Source organism: Staurois parvus, unplaced genomic scaffold (genome assembly GCF_062004578.1).
Source record: "Staurois parvus isolate SC_StPar_1 unplaced genomic scaffold, SC_StPar_1.0 ptg000450l, whole genome shotgun sequence".
In the NCBI taxonomy this organism is placed as follows: Eukaryota; Metazoa; Chordata; class Amphibia; order Anura; family Ranidae; genus Staurois; species Staurois parvus.
In genome coordinates, this window is record NW_028318246.1 from 4,448,657 (window position 1) to 4,470,096 (window position 21,440).

The following is a 21,440-nucleotide window of genomic DNA, read 5'->3' on the forward strand; positions in this document are numbered from 1 at the left end:
AACAATAAATTGTCCATAATTTGCAAACAAATGAAAAGAGAATCCACCCAAAGGGCAATATAATGTAGGCATCCATGACGCTTCTCCAGCAGGAGGAACGGGGGACTAAAAAGGGGGAAAGGGGAAGGGAGGGAAAGAGGGATAGAGAGGGCAAGACGACTGAGCTGGGTATTCCTTCCACAGATACTGGACCAAAAATCCTAAAAGGGAACTATAAATAACTGAGACTAGAAGGATGCAGGAATGCAGAGAAGGGCAAAATCAAGCTAATGTTCCCATCACAAAAGGGCCTGCTATGGAAACACCCCCTAATTTTCTAGACATCAAGAAGCAGTTATGATGTGTTACTGGGCATGATGAGCACTGAGCTAACTATAATTCAATGTAATAAAAGAAAAGAAAACAGGACCACACTGTTTACTGTACAACCATGCCAAGGTCCTAAACCATGGTTGCATGGTATATTTTAAATATTTAAAAAGGGGCTTATATGTAGGAATACTATTTTTTTTTTGTTCTGAACTAGGGTATGTCACTAAACTCTAGTTTAGTGACATGGCTAAATTGTATGGCAAGTGAGCATATGAGACTAAACATGGCTGATCCTCCATAGCAATTATAAGTGGATCAATGATTCAGCCATTATTTTTCTTTAAGTATAACTGAAGGCAAAACTTTATTTTTTTTTTAGTTTTGGAGAGGGAATGGAACACTTTTATTGCTGTTTCTGTTCCTGTTAGAGAGATTCACCTCCTAGATATGTCCTGGTGACGGCTATCACAGAACATGAAAAAAATCCCAGTGGACATCAGAACAAAAACAGAGGGGAAATCTTCCAATGGGGATACTAGTTCTGGTGACTACCATGGATTTTTCCTCACTTCATAGGGATTTCTTCTCACTTCCTCATGTGGCTATAGAACAGAAAATAAAAGGAAATCTCACCAACAGAACACAGATGACTAAAAATATGACAGAGGTTACAACCCTCCATTTATCAGGCCAGAATGAAAACAAAAACATTTTTGCCTTTAGTTCGACTCTCAGGACCTGCTACACACGTTTGCCATTGAATGATATTGAGAACTTACTGCAGTCCTCTCCAAGTGCCCACCTAACACATACTTTCACTAAGCACCAGTTGTGCTTCATCAACCACCTGATTTAGGATTAAAGGCTGACAAATGCAGGTGAATCTACATTTGCTATTGGATTAAAAAATGCCTTAGTTTGTAAACTATACAATCTGAGAGCTTTTCTTTTTGTTTTCTTATCATGTTTTGGGTCATAGATTCACAGGCATTCCCAGTTCAGAACATACTTTTTTCAACCTAAAGTTTGAAAAGATATATGTAATAAATGTGACCTAGACTTATTCAAGCTCCAGTATGATTTGTGGAAGAAGTACATTTTCACTCATCTATCTTGTATTAAAATCGGTTCAGGGATTTTAAGAAAATTCCATTGTTTTCTCTTAATACAAACACAAATACAATATGCCTGTGGTAACTTATGTGGGAGCTAAATATCAAGACAGAGGTGATGCTCTAAATCACCATGCATCTAACCCACTGTGACCTAAAAACAAAACTTTTAATATAATGCTACATTGAAACCCTAATTTTATAAAAATATCAATGTGGCTAAATCCGAACAGGGGAATTCTGTTCATATTGATATAGATTTGTCCCCATAATTTATTCAAAATATCAGTGGCAATATTTCTGAGCTTAAAGTGGTACTAAATCCACAACAGTAAAATCAGTCTGTATATGCAGTAAAGCATGCTTGTTATACTCACTGTGGAGCCTAAGGGGTTAATCCTCTGCATTGTGTAAAAAGGATATTTCTTCTCTGATCCTCCCCTTCTTCTACTGTCCCCAATCCATCTAGTGATAGAACAGAGCCTTGGGGGCAAGCTGCACATGCTCAGTTTGGTGTATATTACTAGAGAGTTTTTTTTAGCAGGTATTTAGCAGTTTACATTTACTAAAATAATTGCATTTCCATGTTCTGTGTACTGTGGGAGACCAGATATAGTGAATGCAAATTCCTGGGTTTAGTAACACTTTAATCTCTTTCAAAAATGTTCTTAAATATCCAGTCTAAAAAATTTCCCAGAACAAAATAACTACCCCAAAAAATAACACATAAGTGTTCAAAATAATTTAATTTCCCTGTTTGGACAAAGTCACATATTTTTATAAAATTAAGTTTTTTATGTACATTGATATTAAAAGTTAAGTTTTACATCACAGTGGGTTAGATGCATGAAGATTTAGTGCAAAACCTCTGTCTTTTTCTATTAATATGCTATATCTGACCTGTGTTTAAAGGCTTAAGAAGATTTTAAATTCTGTTTTAGTGAAATAATATTCATTTTCTGGGTTTAATTTAACAAGCTGCTTACACTTGTCCTGGTTAAGCCATTCCATTCTGGAATCTTTACATACCACATGAAACATTAGCTGGAGGCTGAAGCAGAATGCTAAGCTGTAGTTTAATGGCATTTTAGTAGTGTATGGCATATTTTAACAAAATCTGACCTGTTTGTTTTAAACTTATTTGTGAATGTTATGTATTAAAATGGTGCAAATATTTGACATTTCAGGCAACATGTCCCATAGGCAAAGTTCTACAGTCCTGTGTTGCTCTGAATTCTCTGGAAAGTCAGGAAATCCTGAGAAAATAAAAACTTTAGAAAGATCAAAACGTGGTATTGATCGCAATCCATCATTCCACAACAGGTACTACATTTCTTCTATACTATACAAATGCCAACAGACAGAAGCTACACAACAATGATAGGGATATCTTACAACTTTAGGTTTGGATTCTAATATACTGATAGGCAGTACTAGAGTTTAGGTACAACGCCACTTTGAGTAGCATGCAAAAGAATAGAATTGTAGCAATAGTTCAGTTTTAAGGGGCTCAGAAATGTTGAACCATTAGCAAATGTAAATTTCATGTACCTGAAGATACTCTACACTTAAAATTGAAAATTATAACTAAGGAGCATACAGGGAGCATAACCAAACTATACTATACTATAGAGCATTTTGCCCCACCCACCAAGCCCTGTGAGCAGGGCGAAATGCATCAGATGGCGTGGCCAGAACGGCAGCTGAGGCCATTCCTCAACATTGGAGTCCTGGGATCAGTTGAACAGCGTCCATCCCTTCACTTGTATTGGCTGACACTGGAATCGCTCGGACTCATGCTCCCCTCTTCTCACTTGCCAGTGGGTTGATCCTTTTCCTTCCATCCATAGCTTGGAGCGGTGCCATATGGTATACTTTTCACAACCTATACGGTACTTCAGTTTTTCTTGAAGGCATTTTTGTTTCTCTTACGTTCATTGACAGACACAGCATCTTCTATTCTCAACCACAGGGTTATATCACCACCTACAGGAGTAGGATACTAGGCAGAAAAAGAAACTCGGCAGCACCTATGGGCAGTCCTGGCTGATATAAACCCCCTCTTTGTATAGGCAAGTTCTTTCTGCCTAATGTTCAGGAGTAGCGACCTACCTCCCTACTGGGACCTCTGGTTCCATAGGCTTTTTTCTTTTTTCCGGAGTTTTTCCTGCAGGGATCTCCAATCAATAGCTGGGCTGGGCAACGGGTTGTATAATATAGATCCAGTGGTTTGCCCGGCCAGTGAGCGCATGCAGACCCCAGTCAAAAACACTGGGTAGGCTGTGATGTGCCCCACCCTGGACTGGGGCAGCTAGCGAGTTAAACATCTTGCGGGGGCGCATATGACTCGGGACATCCACGTCACAGCACTACCCTGGCCGACAGCCTCCCCACTTCGGTTCTGTTTTTGGAGCGTACCTGCAGTTCCTTGGATTGGTAAGCAGCCTTTTCAGCATGGGCTGGTTCTGTTTTCTGGAGTGGCGGGCACCATGTGATGCTGCTGCCTGGCGGCCCTTGTGGCTTGTTCAGTGGGTTTTTTTGTTTTGTGTGCATGGCTGTCATCTTCCCTGAGATTTCTGCTGCAACGAGCAGCAGACATTTTCTTGTAGCCCAGCAGCAGCCTATTGTTTTGTATGGGCCTTGCTGTTCCTGGGCTCCAGGAGTGCAAGGCTATTGCGGCCAATTTTTGGGGGGTCTGGCTTACTCCTTCTTTGGCAGTTTTGTGTTACAGCCCAGTGGTGGCCATGTTTTTGGTTTCTGCATGACTATTGGTGGCCTGGGCTTCGTTGAGCAGGGATAAGGCATCCATTTTCTTGTAGCCTACCTGCTACCACTAGCCCTCCTGGATCACATGGGCGGCTAATCCCAGGCATCCTGCTGATTTCTGCTTGTTTTCCACGTGGTTTCTCTTGTCTGCATCAGGGGACTGCTGGCAGCACTGCACGTGCCTGGTGGTGGTAAGTCCCTCCTCCCTGCTGTCCCTCTGTACCTTTTTTTGGGGTTCCCTTGTGACTAGTGGACTTCCCTGGCAGTGTCTTCCCTGTGGGTCCCTTTCCAGAGATGGAGTCTCAGGAGCAATTTCCCCACCTGATCCAATTCTAGAGGTGGCTGGTCCCTCTGTTTGCACTGACGGCATTCCTGGAGTCCTTTGTTTCCTGGGTGTAGGTGGCGTTAGGATGTAAGGCGAACCAGAAGCAACCCCCACCTTCACCTTCGGCCCCGTCGGATCACAAGTCTGCCCCCCAATCTAAATTTGTCCCACCCCTTACTTTTTAAGATGCACCCCTTAATCTGTAAACTCCACCCCTTCCTCTTTAGGCTCCGCCTCAGGAGTAGGTCAGAAAGTACGGACCTAGTACAGGAGATGGTCAGAGACTGCAGACATAGTACAGCAGATGGCCAGAGACTGCAAACCTACTACAGGAGATGGTCAGAGACTGCAGACATACTACAGGAGATGGTCAGAGACTGAGGACAGGATACAGGAGATGGTCAGAGACTGCGGACATACTACCGGAGATGGTCAGAGACTGTAGACATACTACAGGAGATGGTCAGAGACTGCAGACATACTGAAGGAGATGGTCAGAGACTGTGGACAGGATACAGGAGACTGCAGACAGGATACAGGAGATGGTCAGAGACTGTGGACATACTACAGGAGATGGTCAGAGACTGTGGACATACTACAGGAGATGGTCAGAGACTGCAGACATACTGCAGGGGAAGGTCAGAAACTGTGGACAAGATACAGGAGACTGCAGACAGGATACTGCAGACATGATACAGGTGTCTGCGAAGAGGATACAGGAGACTGTGGACAGGATACAGTAGTCTGCAGACAGGATACAGGAGATGGTCAGCTGATCCCACCCGAACAATGCAGAGCCCGCTGCTCCCACCCAAGCACTGCCGAGCCCACCAGCCCTGCCCAAGAACTGCCGAGCCCATCGCCCCCACCTGAGCACTGCTGAGCCCACCTCCCCCTGTTCGAGCACTGCCAAGCTTGCCTCCCCCTGCTCGAGAACTGCCGAGCCCACCTCCCCCTGCTTGAGAACCGCCGAGCCCAGCCTCCCGCCCAAGCCCTGCCGAGCTCTCCCACCCGGCTAAGCCCTGGCCCCTTGTCCCTTCTGCCTTTGGGCGGTGTCGTCCCCCTAAAAAATGCTGCCCTAGGCAAGTGCTTTGTTTGCCTCGAGGCAGCTACGCCCCTGTGCCTACCTCCTCTTCCCATCTGTTCCGGGCACCAGCATTTCCTCTGCTTCATGGTGGAAGAGGAGCAGTTTCAATTTTTATTGCTGCCCTTTGGTCTCACCCCCGCTCCTCAGGTCTTTACCAATGTGCTGGCCTGGGTCCTGGACTTGCTGAGACAATGGGATTGCCGTATTGGTTATCTGGACAACCTGATTCTGCAGGCAGAATCTCATTTCGCCTTGTGGGACAACGTGGCGATCACGATCAGCACCCTGCAAGAGTTTAGGCGGATCCTTAATTTTCAGAAATCCGCTCTGACCCCAACCAGGAAGTTGGACTATCTGGGCCTACTTGACACAACGTTGGCTAAGGTGTTCCTTCCACTGGACAAGCTCTGGAAGCTTCAAACGGCGGTTCATCTGCTGCTGTCCTGCAGACAGTCCTCCCTTCACTGTTGTATTCAAAGTGGTTCCATATGCTCAGTTCCATACGAGGACCCTTCAGAGGGAAATCCTGTCCAAGTGGGACAAGCTCCCCTACTCCTTGGACACCCAGATTCACCTGAGTCCAAAGACCAGGATATCCCCGCTTTGGTGACTTTGGCCTCCTGTCCTTCAGGAGGGGAAATTGTTTCTTCCCTTGCATTGTATGGTAGTCTTGATGGATGCCAGAATTTCTGGCTGGGGAGGAGTTCTGGGGTTGAGTTTGGCCCAAGGTCACTGGATGCCAGAGGAGTCCCAGTTGCCAATCAATGTTCTGGAGCATCCGGCAATCAGGCTGTCCTGATCCAGTCAGATGCCTATGTCAACCACCAAGGGGGGACACGGATTGTGAAGGCATTGCTGGAGGCCTCCTGCATTCTCAGATGGGCAGAGCATCATGTCTCAGCTCTCTCCACTATGCACATTCCCGGCGTGCACAATTGGCAGGCAGGACAATATCTCAATCGTCAAACCAAGTGGTCCCTGCATCCAGAATTGTTTTACCAGATTTGTCTTCGGTGGGGCACTCCAGACGTGGATCTCCTAGCATCTCGTTTCAACAGGAAAGTGCCGAGCTTCATGGCCAGGACATGGAATCCATCTGCTGCGAAGGATAGAAGCCGAAGGCATTCCAGTCATTCTGGTGACTCCGGATTGGCCCCGCCGCTCTTGGTATGCCGACGTGGTATGCCTTGGCGGCTACCACTCAGGGCGAATCTTCTGTCTCAAGGGTGGATCTTCCACCCTTCTTTACCGTTGCTGGCTTTAACAGCTTAGCTATTGAAAGCCAAGTTCTAAGAGATAGAAGACTGTCTGAGTTGGTGAATCCTACCATGCTGAAAGCATGGAAGTCCACTTCTAGGAAGATATACTATTGCACCCGAAAGGCATATATATTGTGGTGTGAGACTGCGGGTGTTTATCCACATTCCTTTTTGATGGCTAGGATTTTATTCTTTCTGCAAGGGGGTGTTTAGAAGAAGCTGACATTTAGTACTATAAAGGGCCAGATTTCCACTCTGGCGATTTTCTTTCAACATCCTCTAGCCATGCACTCCTTGATCCGTACCTTCGTTCAAGGAGTAAGGCATGTGGCACCTCCAGTGTGTTCCCTGTTCCCGCTGTGGGACCTGAATCTGGTTCTCTATATCCATCAAAAGCCTCTTTTTGAAAATATTTGGGAGATTTCCTTGCTAACTCTGTCTCAGAAGGTGGCCTTTTTAATGGATTTAACTTCTGCTCACAGAGTGTTGGAGTTGGCAGCCTTGTCCTGTTGGTCTCCTTACTTGGTAGTGCATAAGGATAAGGTGGTTTTCCATCCATACCCTTCCATTCTCCCGAAGGTGGTCTCTGCTTTTCATTTGAACGAGGAAATTGTCTTACCTTTATGTCCTCGTTCATCACATTCTAGGGATTTCACCTTGCACGCCTTGGAAGTCCTTTCGGAGGTTGGATTCCCTTTTTGTGATCACGGATGGGCCGAATAAGGGTCTGGTGGCATCCTCTGCAACCATAGATGAATTAGGCAGCACTCTACTAGGGCACTTCCTAGGGTGCTTCCTGCGCCTTCCATCATCAAGTATTTGTGTCTCAAATTTGCAAGCCCGCTACCTAGTTGTCTATGCACACCTTCAATAAGTTCTACAAGGTGAATGTCTTGGCATCTTTGGACGCTTGTTTTGGCCACAAAAACGCAGGCGGCAGTTTAAGGTTCTGTTTCCGCCTAGGAGGGTATTTTCTGGTTGGGCTCTTGTGTTCCTGTTGAGCTCCTGTTGACCTGTTTTTTTTGTCTTTAACTGTTTTGGCCTTTGTTCCCCACCCCACAATTGTTGCTACTGCTTTGAGATGTCCCTATGCTCAAGAATAGAAGACACTGTGTCCATCAATGAACATAAAAGAAAAGGGATTTTTTTGTTACTCACTGTAAAATCCCCTTCTCTGAGTTCATTGACGGACATAGCACCCGACCCTCTGTGGAATTTTTTGGGTTTTTTTCTGACACTGCTTTTGACTAAATGGATTGCCAATGCTGAGAAGGGGTTTATATCAGCCAGGGCTGCCCACAGGCGGTTCTGAGTTTCTTTTTCTGCCTAGTGTCCTACTGGTGATATAACCCTATGGTCGAGAATAAAAGGCGCTGTGTCTGTCAATGAAGAGAAAGGTATTTGGCGGTGAGAACCAAAAAAATCCCATTATTTCACCAACACACCCCACATGTTCTGTCATTGTTCTGGTGTGGTGACCTTGGAATGCTCCTGCTTGTGATGTTTGAACTCCAACTACAGGCATGTCTCTGAAATTTTCCATGCTTGTCGCTGCTATGCTGCCTCTTACATACATTTGTAAAAACAAATATCAGTGCTAAAAAAAATTCTCACTAATTAGGGTTACTCATTCGATGCAAATCTGATTGTGATTTGGGATGCAGAAAACAGAGAAAGAGGAAGTTACACAGTGCAGACTTCAGAAAGTCACTCTAGCTTTCATCGTACTGACCCTGTTAGATGACTTGTGGAAATCTGTATACAGCACTTACACAAAGTAAACTGATTTTAGAACATTAGCAGTGTTCACTTAACATAATTAGTAGCAAACAAACTGTTTTCACATATTTCCTTAAATTGTTTTTTACATTTGTTGTTAAATAGTAGAAAATACTAAATTTAAAAACAATTTCCCGACCGCCTGCCCTTAATGTACTGTGGATGGGTGGCAGCTATAGGCAAAGCAATGTACCACCAGACACAGCGGAATGCAGATCCCGATGAACATAGCGATCACATGATCACAATTTTAGCAAAGCTGTTATGAATAAATCTGATTCATAACAACTCTGCTTCTCTTCTTGGTGAGCTGTGATTGTCCCACAGCTCTCACATGGTACATGGGCAAATCACAGCAGCCTGTGCCATGTGACCAGTTAGATCCAATCACAGATCACTATGTTTTGAACTGTCATGCACTTAACCCAATGCAAAGTGTAAAAAAAAATCCCTGATCACCCCTCCAGAGTAGTAAAATATTACTATGGAAACATTGTACTACTCTGATAAAAGTATTTAAAAAACTAATGATAAGAAAAGTAAAATACTGTATTAAGAAAAATCTTTTTTCTAACTACTTGGCTCTGGGTAAAGCGACGTACGCTTATGTAGCTTTCTATTTCTGAGTGTGAGCGTGCCTGCCTGCACCTTCCGCTGCCCCCCCCCCTTTCGGTTCGAAAGAGAAGAGAAAACACTGCATTATGAGTAAAAGCACTACACTTTACACACATTGGATTAGCACATTTAACCCTTTGGTCACCCCTATTAACCCTTTGATCACCCCCCTCATCCAGCCAGTGCCATTAGTACAGTGTCAGTATATATCACTAGCGACATCAGATAGTGTCAGGGTCTGTAACCTCCCCTCCCAGCCAGGATCAGCTAGAGTTAGGTTGTCTGCACACTATCACACTCATGCTATAGGTCGCTGATCACCGCCATTACTAGTATAGTGTTTGTAAGGATCAATATATTGATCACGAACAGAATTGTACTAGTGCCCTATAGTATAGTGTTCCTAAAAACGTAGTGTATAACAGGATCAGCCCCGTTCACTGCCAACACTAGCGTTTAGTCCCTGGTACTATTAGTACGTTGCTGGACTTTGAGTGGTTATACCAGGATGATGCCTGCAGCTACAGGCATCATCCTGGTATTGTTTTTTTCAGCTGGTGGTCGGCTTTCATGAAAAAGCAATCCTAGTGGCTAATTAGCTGCTGGATCATTTTCACAAGCAGTGGGAAGGGACTACCCCTCCCCTGCCACCTTCCAGAATTCAACCGGCAGTTCCGCCGGCTGACCATAGAGCTGATCGGAGGCTTGAAACATCTCTATGGTCACCGGATAAAAACAGCACCATTTTTAAATTGGGAGAGCATCTGATCACACCAATCTTGGTGTGATCAGATGCTTTATGGGCAGAGGAGAGATCTAGAGTCTAATAGACCCGATTTCTCAGAAAAGAGTACCTGTCACTGCCTATTGCTATCACAGGGGATAAAAAAAAGGACAGTGTAAAAATAAAAAATAAAATCAAAATAAACTTTTTTTTTAAAAAAATCACTTCCCGACCCATTCCCAGAACAGAATCAAGTTGGGCTGAGCACTTGTCAGCCATTCAGAGGTAGCTGTGCACTTTATGAATGAATATAAGGCTTTCTCTGATTGTCTAAGGAAAATATGTAATCGTCCGCCTCAGCCAATCAGAGGAAGCCTTGTATTAATTTATGATAATACAAGCCTTCTTTTGAACGGGTGAGCAGTGCTTAGCCATACTCAATGGGATGTCCTCATCCTGCTGCCGGAGCATAGCACTGTACGTAGGTGATGCAACAAACAGTTTATACAGTGCTCCCAGTGGACTTATCTAATAGTAAAGAAAACAGTTTGGGCCAGCAGCTTGGTCCAAATGAACTATTAAAAGTCATTTGGCAGTTTATATCTTGTGTGCTTGAGAAAATTTGTAGAGACGTCTATACTGTTTGTCTTACGTGAATGTTGCTGTTACATTTTACTACTTCTGAACTGTCTTTCTCAGTTGTGAATTTTCTTTTTATGAATGCTTTCACAAATATATCTGCTGTTCATTAGCTTGCTAATGTGAAATTAATGGCACCATATTTTATTGTTTTGTATAGTTATCAGGAAGCTGACCTGAGGAACACTCAGCCTGTATGCCCAGGAAAATTGTCCATTTGCATCCAACAGAAAGCCTTGAATGTAGAAATCCCAGCATGTAAGTAGAGGACAAACATAACCACTATTACTTCACTAATAAACATATTAGTATTATTAATAATATATTAATAATAATACTATACATCTATTGTTGTAACTAAACGTGGTTTGATTCGTAAGCAAACAGCAATGTTCCGAATGCAATAGCTTTCTTTTAGAATATATCATACCGTGATAATCCTTTTAGGAATGAGTAAACCAACATTATATTAGTTGCTATGGGTCACTGAACATTGAGCCTCTTTTCACTCTTTATCTGCACCTGCTAATATATAGACAGACTGGTGTTAATTTGGCTGTTGAGGAAAATCTTTGTAGGCAGTGTAGCACAGTGGGATCATTTATTAGAATGTTTTCCATAAACATTGCCTGTTTGCCTGTAGCAGGCATTTCAAACATTCACTAGAAAATTACTGCTGGGGAATATAACTGAATCATAGGCATCAGGAGTTAACATTTTCTAATTAGAATTTCTTTATTTCAAGGAAATCCTAATCAAAAATGGAAAATTGAATGACAGATACTTACCGTAATTTTCCTTTTCTAACAAGCTCAATGTCAGCACATCTGGGCCCTTATCCCCAAGCTGTGCTGACATGGAGCTGTCAGGAAAACAGAAAATTGAATGACAGATACTTACGATAGTTTTCCTTTTCTGACGAGCTCCATGTCAGCACATGTAAAGGCCCAACTGTGCTGACATGGAGCTGTCAAGAAAATGCCTTTGCTAAAATCTTTCAGTCGGCTGTCCTTCTTTTACATTGGATCTGTGCAAGAGTTTTGACCTGGGTCTGCTTGCTTTGATAGTATTGTATCAGTTTACTGTCTAATAAGCATGACACCAGTACTATCTTACAACTGATAATGCTAATTATCTCTTTATTTTTTGGAGGATTTTCTTCCATTTTATTCCATGTTATCACTTCTGCTCTAGGTAATGAGAAAACCAATTCCTTTAGTTCTAATTGGTCAGTAACTTCACATTCTCGGATCTCGAAAAACAGACATCAGTTCTCCAGGAGTAACAGAACTCCGCCTTCCAAAGGTATAATTGATCTAATATCTAATATTCTTCCTTAGTGAATAAAAACTTACTCACAGAAAAATACATTTAATTTTACCAGAGTTTTTTTGTTATATAATTAATTGCTTAGACACTTAATCAGTATTTCACAACTGTTATTGTAAATAGATCCATTTATGAATGGGCAAAAATACAACTTTACCTCTTAGGAAATCCTCCAGTTTGTAGCAGGGAGCGGGGTGGTGGATTTTTGTCACGTCCTCCATGTTTTCCAATTAACTCGTGGGTGCCAAGTCTGGGAAACATGAGAGACCTATCCCCGGGGTGGGTTCCTCTGGGCTACATTAGGCACCTTGTACAGGATCACTGTACTTCAAAACACATGGAATACCCTTACTCTGTGCCATTTTTACCAATGCTTGACCTTAAGGCGGGCCTCTACTCTTAGAGATGAAAGTACACCATGTACACCTGCACAACAACTGTTCTTCAGTTACTCTCTAGTCCCCGTGTAAATGTACAACTTCCCACTGTAGTTTGAAATTTGGTGGGCCATGCAGAACACTCCCCACAGCCACCTTTCAATGCTTAGCGCTAACAGTCCTGGTAGCAGCATGGAACCCCATCGTGTACATTGTACGTGCTCCAATATGCACTTGACTTTAACTCTTGAACTTCCGTACCTCTGTACAGGATGGGGACCTCTGCAATGCAGTTCTGTTCCAGTTGTGGCGTAGGGAGTGCCGACAACATCTCCCTCGCAGCAAGAGGCAATTCCACCTATAACAGGTACACGTTTACAACAGGCTGCTTGGTGACTGTACCTTCATTGCTCATGGCAACAACATGTATAACTTGCACTAACTAGATTGACTCTTAGTGAGCTGAATTTTCATACCCCATGTTCTAGTGACCCAAGATGTAGACTAAGTGCAAAGTTGTGCCGGTTTCTTGCATTACAACCCTTTGATTAACTTCAGACCAGATGGATAACAAAATTTCAACAAATTATTTAAATAAAGTGCAGAACAGCATAAAATCCAAAGAACACAAAGTCTACAGAACAACATAACTTTTCCAAGTGCTTTCATTATTCCTAATTCCCTAATCCCTAAACCTAACCAAGCTATGTGCTGCCCCTGTGTACCTTTAGAGTCCATGTGGTTACAGCATCCAACAGAGGCATACTTCAGTAGCTGGTGTCTTTTATGCTGAACTCCAAGTGTTGACAACTTGTCATCTTGATGACAGGCTGTGTCATTCTTGCACGTTTTCCAGGTGTAGCTCTCTTTGGGGAACTGGGGAGACAGCCAAGACCATGTATACGGACCTAGACTAGGCAATGGCAATAACAGTGACGGACCTCTCCAATCCAGCTCACTGTCTATTTTTATATACACAGGTGTAGTGGGTCGGACCCAAAGATCCTACCAAATCCAAAGTACCAGGAATAGCATTAACCCCTACCCTCCCATCCAGGGCAGCACCTAACTAATTTCAACCTGCCTACAAGTTTTTTCTTTCTTATTAGAAATGAAGTAATCATGTAGACGTAAGCATGTACAATGTTGGGATTGAGATTATTACAAATCAATGTAGAGATTGAGATTATTACAAATAACAGTTGGTTATTATATTGGCTTTGGGTCTATTGTCTTATAGTTGTTTTTTAAGTGTATACATTTTTAAATGTGTACATACAGTTGCACGAAAAAGTATGTGAACCCCTTGGGATTACGTGGAGTTTTGCATGAATTGGGCATAAAATGTGCTCTGAACGTCATCTAAGTCACAACAATAGAAGAACACAGTCTGCTGAACATAATACTACACAAACATTAGATGTTGCCATGGTTTAATTGCACATAAAATGTAAACATTCACAGTGCAGGGAGGAAAAAGTATGTGAACCTTTAGATTTAATAACTGGTTGACCCTCCTTTGGCAGCAATAACCTCAACCAAACGTTTCCTGTAGTTGCAGATCAGACCTGCACAACAATCTGGAGTAATTTTGGACCACTCCTCTTCGCAAAACTGTTTCAGTGTAGCAATATTCTTGGGATGTCTGGTGTGAATCGCTCTCTTAAGGTCATGCCACAGCATTTCAATCGGGTTGAGGTCAGGACTCTGACTGGGCCACTCCAGAAGGCGTATTCTGTGCTGTTGCAGCCATTGTTTTGTTGAATTACTTGTATGCTTTGGGTCATTGTCTTGTTGCATCACCCATCCTCTGTGGAGCTTCAGTTGGCAGACAGATGGTCGTACGTTTTCCTGCAAAATGTCTTGATAAACTCTGGAATTAATTTTCCCATCAATGACAACAATCCGTCCAGGCCCTGAGGCAGCAAAGCAGCCCCAAACCATGATGCTCCCTCCGCTATGTTTTACAGTGGGGATGAGGTTTTGATGTTGGTGTGCTGTGCCTTTTTTTCTCCACACATAGTGTTGTGTGTTCTTCCCAAACAACTCAATCTTGGTTTCATCTGTCTACAGTATATTTTGCCAGTAGTGCTGAGGAACATCCAGGTGCTCTTTTGCAAACTTCAAACATGCTGCAATATTCTTTTTGGACAGCAATGGCTTCCTCCGTGGTGTCCTCCCATGTACTCCATTCTTGTTTAATGTTTTCCTTATTGTAGATGTGTCAACAAAAATGTTAGCATGTGCAGAGATTTCTGTAGGTCTTTAGCTGATACTCTGGGATTCTTCTTTACCTCATGCAGCATTCTGCGCTGTGCTCTTGCAGTCATTTTTACAGGACGACCAAGCGTAGGGAGAGTAGCAACAGTGCTAAACTTTCTCCATTTGTAGACAGTCTGTCTTATCGTGGACACATGAACATCAAGGCTTTTGGAGATACTTTTGTAACCCTTTCCAGCTTCTTGCAAGTCAGCAATTCTTGATCGTAGGTCTTCTGAGAGCTCTTTTCTGCGAGGCATGGTTCACATCAGACAGTGCTTCTTGAAACCAGTAAACCCAAAACAGGTGTGTGTTTTTTAAGGGCAGGACAGCTGTCAGTAACACATCCAATATCATCACACTGATTGGAGTCAAGGTTGGCTAACTCCTGGCTCCAATTAGCTCTGGGAGAAGTCATTAATCTAGGGCCTCACATACGTTTTCCTCCCTGCACTGTGAATGTTTACATGTTATGTGCAATTAAACCATGGCAACATCTAATGTTTGTGTAGTATTACGTTCAGCAGACTGTGTTCTTCTATTGTTGTGACTTAGATGACGTTCAGAGCACATTTTTTGCCCAATTCATGCAAAACTCCACGTAATCCCAAGGGGTTCACATACTTTTTCTTGCAACTGTATATATATATATTTATACAGCACATACATATAGATATATTGTATTCCCATAGTTCTGTTCTGTGTATAAATTCATCTTGATCTATCGATCTTTGTAAACCTTGGGTTATAAGAAAATATATGTGAAGAGAAGCCTAGAGCTCCACCTTAGGAAAAAACAAACTATAAAAAAACATGTACAAAGCCAATACATATAATGGATATCATAGTACTAACAAAGGTATATTTTTTTAGACATATATCTGAAAAATTTAAAACAATAAGTGTAATATAGTGTACCTCAGAGAGATTTGCGTTAGACTGCATTCACATTTCAGCATTGTGTGAGCATGCTCACTAAACGTATAGGGAAGCCCAGTCAATTGAATGCCAAACATGCCAAAGAAGATCATTTACCTTTTTGGGTGTTGAGCTTTGTGTGCTTTTTACCTGTTAGTTTTTACATGCATGAAAAGGCGTGTCTGCTTGCAGCATTTGGGAAGCGCTTGGGTTCACGGAATGCTTAGTTATGAATGAAGCCTCAGGTATGCATTCACTTTTCTCAACTGCTTACCCTGTTTATGTAATGTTACAAATCAGATCCCCTGAGCTCCATTTGTTTCAGGTTTACAATTTTTTTCTTGTTCCTAACCCAAATGTAGAAATGTAGAACTGCACATTTTCATTTTATCTTACTTTCCATCAGCACATGGTAAAACACTTTTGTGGATTTTCTTTTTCAGGTTTCACCCCTGTAGTATCATCCAGTCCATCATTGAATAAATACAAAACTGGAGAATTTTCACCTGGAAATCAAAGTCAATTGTTGAACCCTTACATATCAATGGCAGATAAAGGTAAAACATTCCAATCTTTTTTTTTTTTTAAAGATTATGTTTTCATTGGTTTTTAAGTATAAGGATACCAAAAAGAAAGCACTTATCAGGGCGTTCCTGACAAAACTTTGAACTACAAAAATTCAAATATCAGATACACTCTACAGTAACCGGAGGTCATAATGACCGCAGAGCATACCAGGTGAAACAGCCTGGGTTTATAAGTATGCTAACAGAGAAAGAAGGAGGAAAAGGTTTGATGCAAACCCTTTAGTGGGTGGGCACAGGTAAAAGAGGTATCTGTGGTTAATCACAAGGTGTGTCGCAGAGGTCTTTATGGGGGTCTTGGATGGTGACTAGCAACTGAAGTTAATATGACAAGGGGTAGGCTTTTTTCTCAACAGGCACTGATGACATAAGAATGGGAATCCATGGTTGACTGTTTAGGACAAAAAAGGATGTTATGAATTTGGGGCTCTGGCCTACAGTCCAAGCTTGTATTATGTGTTTATAGTCTAATCTTACTCAAGCCTCTTCATTTGATATTTACTGAGTAACTGAATATGGGTTATTGATATTAAGTTAAATGTGTTTTATTGTGAATTTGCTCACGTGCCTCTTAGTCTTGTGTTTGGTTTCATATTGTCCCAATATCACTGTACTGCACAAGAATGCTTAACCCTAGCATGTAGCACATGAAACATAGATGTACTAAGAAATTGGTCTGGCAAGCTGCACATCTTCTCTTCTGATAGAGCATGATAATCTCTTTTTATAATGTTTTTGACATTCTATTTTGCCATGTTTAAATAGTTTAAAGCTGAAGTCTAGCCCCAAAAATCTTTTCTCTAATTTTTATTCACCTAATGTACCTGTAATAAGGTATTTCCCACACTGTGCAGACAGTTGGATCCTGTAGAAATCTTTGCAGGATGCCTGGTCCTTTTCTTGATGCTGAACGTCTGGTACTGAAACAATAGTTGTTTTGAATGTAACAGGATCAATGAAAGGGCAAAAGAATCCTGTAGTAAATCAGACTTTCTCCAATTCACAGAATGTTTTCATGGAGTGTAATTTTTTTCCCAAACTTCAGCTTTAGCGTGTATCCTTTTTTTTGCCTTGGATATAGTGGTGTGGAGTTAGGACCATGTCATATTTTTGTTGCTGTCTATGCCCCCCTAGAGAGAGTTACTCTCTCTATTTGTCCTGGTTAGCTCTGCTCTGTCATGGTGACCAAAAAGTGATGGAAATCAAAATTGTAAGTTGTCACCACAACAAGAGCAAAGGGAGAAATCTTCAACTGGAAAAATTAGAACACTTGTTTTAGTTGTAAGAACCCCTAGCGACCAGAGGTCATCATGGCTTGCTAGAAGCCTTACACAGAGAAAGGGACTACTTCCTTTCATTATGTTATCCAAACCGAGCTGCTTAACAGGATCCAGGTTTGCATTACAGGAGGGGGAAATGTGTAAAATAACTTGATTCCTCCTACCAGCTCTCTATTACCCACTTTGCCATTGGTCAAGGACAGAAGCCACACTTTACACATTAACATTTCCTAGGCCTTGCTAACTTGTATTTCCAGGCAGGTCCCTGTGTAGGGTCCTCAGCTGCAGTTGAGAGCCCCCCCCATCACCGAACCACCACAGATTCTGCCTCTAGCTGGCTGTGTTCCCTCTATCCAACCTCTCTTTTGTATTATAGGCTGTGCTGTGGCCTAACATGGCCAACTTACATTACACTGTGAGACACAAAACCAGTTGAAATCATTGAAAGGTTTATGATAAATGGCACACCAACTCTGTCCGGCTGCTTTAGCCTGCTTTGTACATGAATGCAAGGGGGAGTAGCTGTGGTGCACTGATAACCTAAATTATCCAGATGTGGAACACCCTTGTAGAAAGAGTTCCATCCTTAAGCACCTGAATACCAGACGCTTTTCCCCCCTTCCTGTCCAGGCCAAATTTCAGCTTTCAGCGCTGATACATTTTGGATGACAATTATTCAGTCATGCAACACTGTACCCACATGACATTTTTATCACTTTTTTTTCACACAAATAGAGCTTTCTTTTGGTGGTATTTAATCAACATTAAGTTTTTTATTTTTTGCTAAATATGCTTAAAAAAATACAAAAAAAAGTTGCAAATAAATTACCTTTCTTAATAAATTTAGGCCAAAATGTATACTGCTACATTTCTTTGGTAAAAATAACCCAAATCAGTGTATATTATTTTGTCTGTAAGAAAGTTCTAGACAAGGGTGGGGCCATGCGCTCTGAAGGGACAGCGGCGGTGAGGCTGTCATGGCTGCGGCACAGAGCTCAGAAAGGACAGCATTAGTATGCTGTCCCTTCAGAGCACATGCGCCATTCAGACAGCAAGAGCCCACAAACCTGGAAGGAGGGAAGATGGCAGTTCCTACAGTGGTGACAGCACACCGCTGGAGGGTTTCGTTTCAAGGTAAGTCACTCATAATGTGCTAGTATCTGATGCATACTAGCACATTATGATTTTACCTTGCAGTGAGAACTTTTTTTTATTATTGGAGGAAGTTTGTTACCGCTTTAAAGTGGCTTTGTGTGGTGTGAGTGGAGGAGCCAAAGCATGGTCTAGGAGCTCCAGACTCCCGCCGGTGAACATGAAGGGGGAGAGTCAAGCTTAACTCAGGCCTTACCTAAGCTGGAGGGAGAGGAGCTTGGTGCCTGTGGGTGTGTAGCCTGGAGTGTGCTTCTCGGCTGTCGGTGGAGTCCAGGGATCGAAGAGCTGGGTGTATCCCAGTGGGACGAGAGGAGGTGAGAGCTGGAGGAGGAATGAGAGGAATGGAGAGCACCCACGTGGTGGCCCATGTGACAGCAAGCCGGGACTTAGGGAGCTTCGGAGCGATAGAGCGGATCACTCAGAGGGTGGCCCCCAATACAAAGACGGAGATATACCAAAAACACAGACCTCTCAGATACAAGCCCACCAGTGACTGGATGCCCGCCTGATAGAGATGAGCGAATCGAACATGACGAAGTGGAATTCGTTTCGAAGATTAGGAAAAATTTGATTCGCGCCGAATCCGAAAATTAGCAAACTTCGGATGCACGAATCGAATTTTCCCAAAAATGGCGGCGACATGTGTGGCAACGGAGCGGGGATCTCTGGGAAGGCGCGCTGACCCATAATGCATTCATTCATGACATGTGATCGCATTAGCCAATCAGCAGCCAGCCAGCCAGCACTGTGTAATGGTGGAGCTATAAATCGCGGCCATCTTAGAATTCTCCATTAGCCTCCGGTCATTCAAGAGAGACAGACCTGTCTGTATTAGGGACAGAGTTAGGGCCACAGAGACTTTAGGGCCACAGAATCGTTACTCAGGGACACAGAATCGTTACTCAGGGACACAGAATCGTTACTCAGGGACACAGAATTGTTACTCAGGGACACAGAATCGTTACTCAGGGACAGACACAGAATTGTTACTCAGGGACACAGAATTGTTACTCAGGGACACAGAATCGTTACTCAGGGACACAGAATCGTTACTCAGGGACACAGAATTGTTACTGAGGGACACAGAATTGTTACTCAGGGACACAGAATTGTTACTCAGGGACACAGAATTGTTACTGAGGGACACAGAATCGTTACTCAGGGACACAGAATCGTTACTCAGGGACACAGAATCGTTACTGAGGGACACAGAATCGTTACTCAGGGACACAGAATCGTTACTCAGGGACAGACACAGAATCGTTACTCAGGGACAGACACAGAATCGTTACTCAGGGACACAGAATTGTTACTCAGGGACACAGAATCGTTACTCAGGGACACAGAATGGTTACTGAGGGACACAGAATCGTTACTCAGGGACACAGAATCGTTACTCAGGGACACAGAATTGTTACTCAGGGACACAGAATCGTTACTCAGTGACAGACACAGAATCGTTACTCAGGGACACAGAATTGTTACTCAGGGACACAGAATCGTTACTCAGGGACACAGAATCGTTACTCAGGGACACAGAATTGTTACTCTGGGACACAGAATCGTTACTCAGGGACACAGAATCGTTACTCAGGGACACAGAATTGTTACTGAGGGACACAGAATCGTTACTCAGGGACACAGAATTGTTACTCAGGGACACAGAATCGTTACTCAGGGACACAGAATTGTTACTGAGGGACACAGAATCGTTACTCAGGGACACAGAATTGTTACTCAGGGACACAGAATCGTTACTCAGGGACACAGAATTGTTACTCAGGGACACAGAATCGTTACTCAGGGACACAGAATCGTTACTCAGGGACACAGAATCGTTACTCAGGGACACAGAATTCTTACTCAGGGACACAGAATCGTTACTCAGGGTCGTCTCCCCACGCTGCTGCTGGGGGGACTTTTTAACATAGGCCTCTGTATGGCCTTCAATTTTAGCTGCTTACGCTCCGCCACTCTGCCATGGGCCCCTGTACCGCCTCCTCATGCTGCTGCCAGGCCCGTAATCTGCCATGGGCCCCCGTACCGACTCCTCATGCTGCTGCCAGGCCCGTAATCTGTCATGGGCCCCTGTACCGCCTCCTCATGCTGCTGCCAGGTCCAGAATGTGTCATGGGTCCCTGTACGGCCTCCCATTGCTGCTGTCTCCATCGCCACACTCTGCCATGTGCCACTTTCAGGTCTCCTCACACTGCTGGTGGGTTCCATTTTGTCATAGGGTGCTGTATGGGCTCCCATTGCTGCTGCCTCCACCGCCACCCTGCGTCATGTGCCTGTCGTCTGCTCACGCTGCTGACGGCTTCCGCTTTTTAACCGAGGCCTGTGTTTGGCTTCCGAATACTGCTGCATACACGGCCACCCTGTGCCATGTGCCTCTGTCGTCTGCTCACGCTGCTGACGGCTTCCGCTTTTTAACCTAGTCCTGTGTATGTCTTACGAATACTGCTGCCTCCACCGCCACCCTGCGCCATGTGCCACTTTCAGGTCTCCTTACACTGTTGGTGGGTTCCATTTTGTGATAGGGTGCTGTATGGCCTTCCATTGCTGCTGCCTCCACCGCCACCCTGCGCCATGTGCCTCTGTCGTCTGCTCACGCTGCTGACGGCTTCCGCTTTTTAACCGAGGCCTGTGTTTGGCTTCCGAATACTGCTGCATCCACCGCCACCCTGCGCCATGTGTCTCTGTCGTCTGCTCACGCTGCTGACGGCTTCCGCTTTTTAACCTAGGCCTGTGTATGGCTTCCGAATACTGCTGCCTCCACCGCCACCCTGCGCCATGTGCCTCTGTCGTCTGCTCACGTTGCTGACGGCTTCCGCTTTTTAACCGAGGCCTGTGTTTGGCTTCCGAATACTGCTGCATCCACCGCCACCCTGCGCCATGTGTCTCTGTCGTCTGCTCACGCTGC

The 21,440-nt window shown here is 43.6% G+C and overlaps 1 protein-coding gene across 1 annotated transcript in view; it reads left to right on the forward strand.

Moving 5' to 3' along the window:
- Positions 1-21,440, forward strand: part of AKNAD1 (AKNA domain containing 1) — a 156,817-nt gene that overhangs the window by 65,198 nt on the left and 70,179 nt on the right. The window contains 4 exon segments of the mRNA XM_089688694.1: positions 2,612-2,747; positions 10,779-10,876; positions 11,813-11,923; positions 15,945-16,058. Of these exon segments, the coding sequence (XP_089544820.1) occupies positions 2,612-2,747; positions 10,779-10,876; positions 11,813-11,923; positions 15,945-16,058 (459 nt within the window).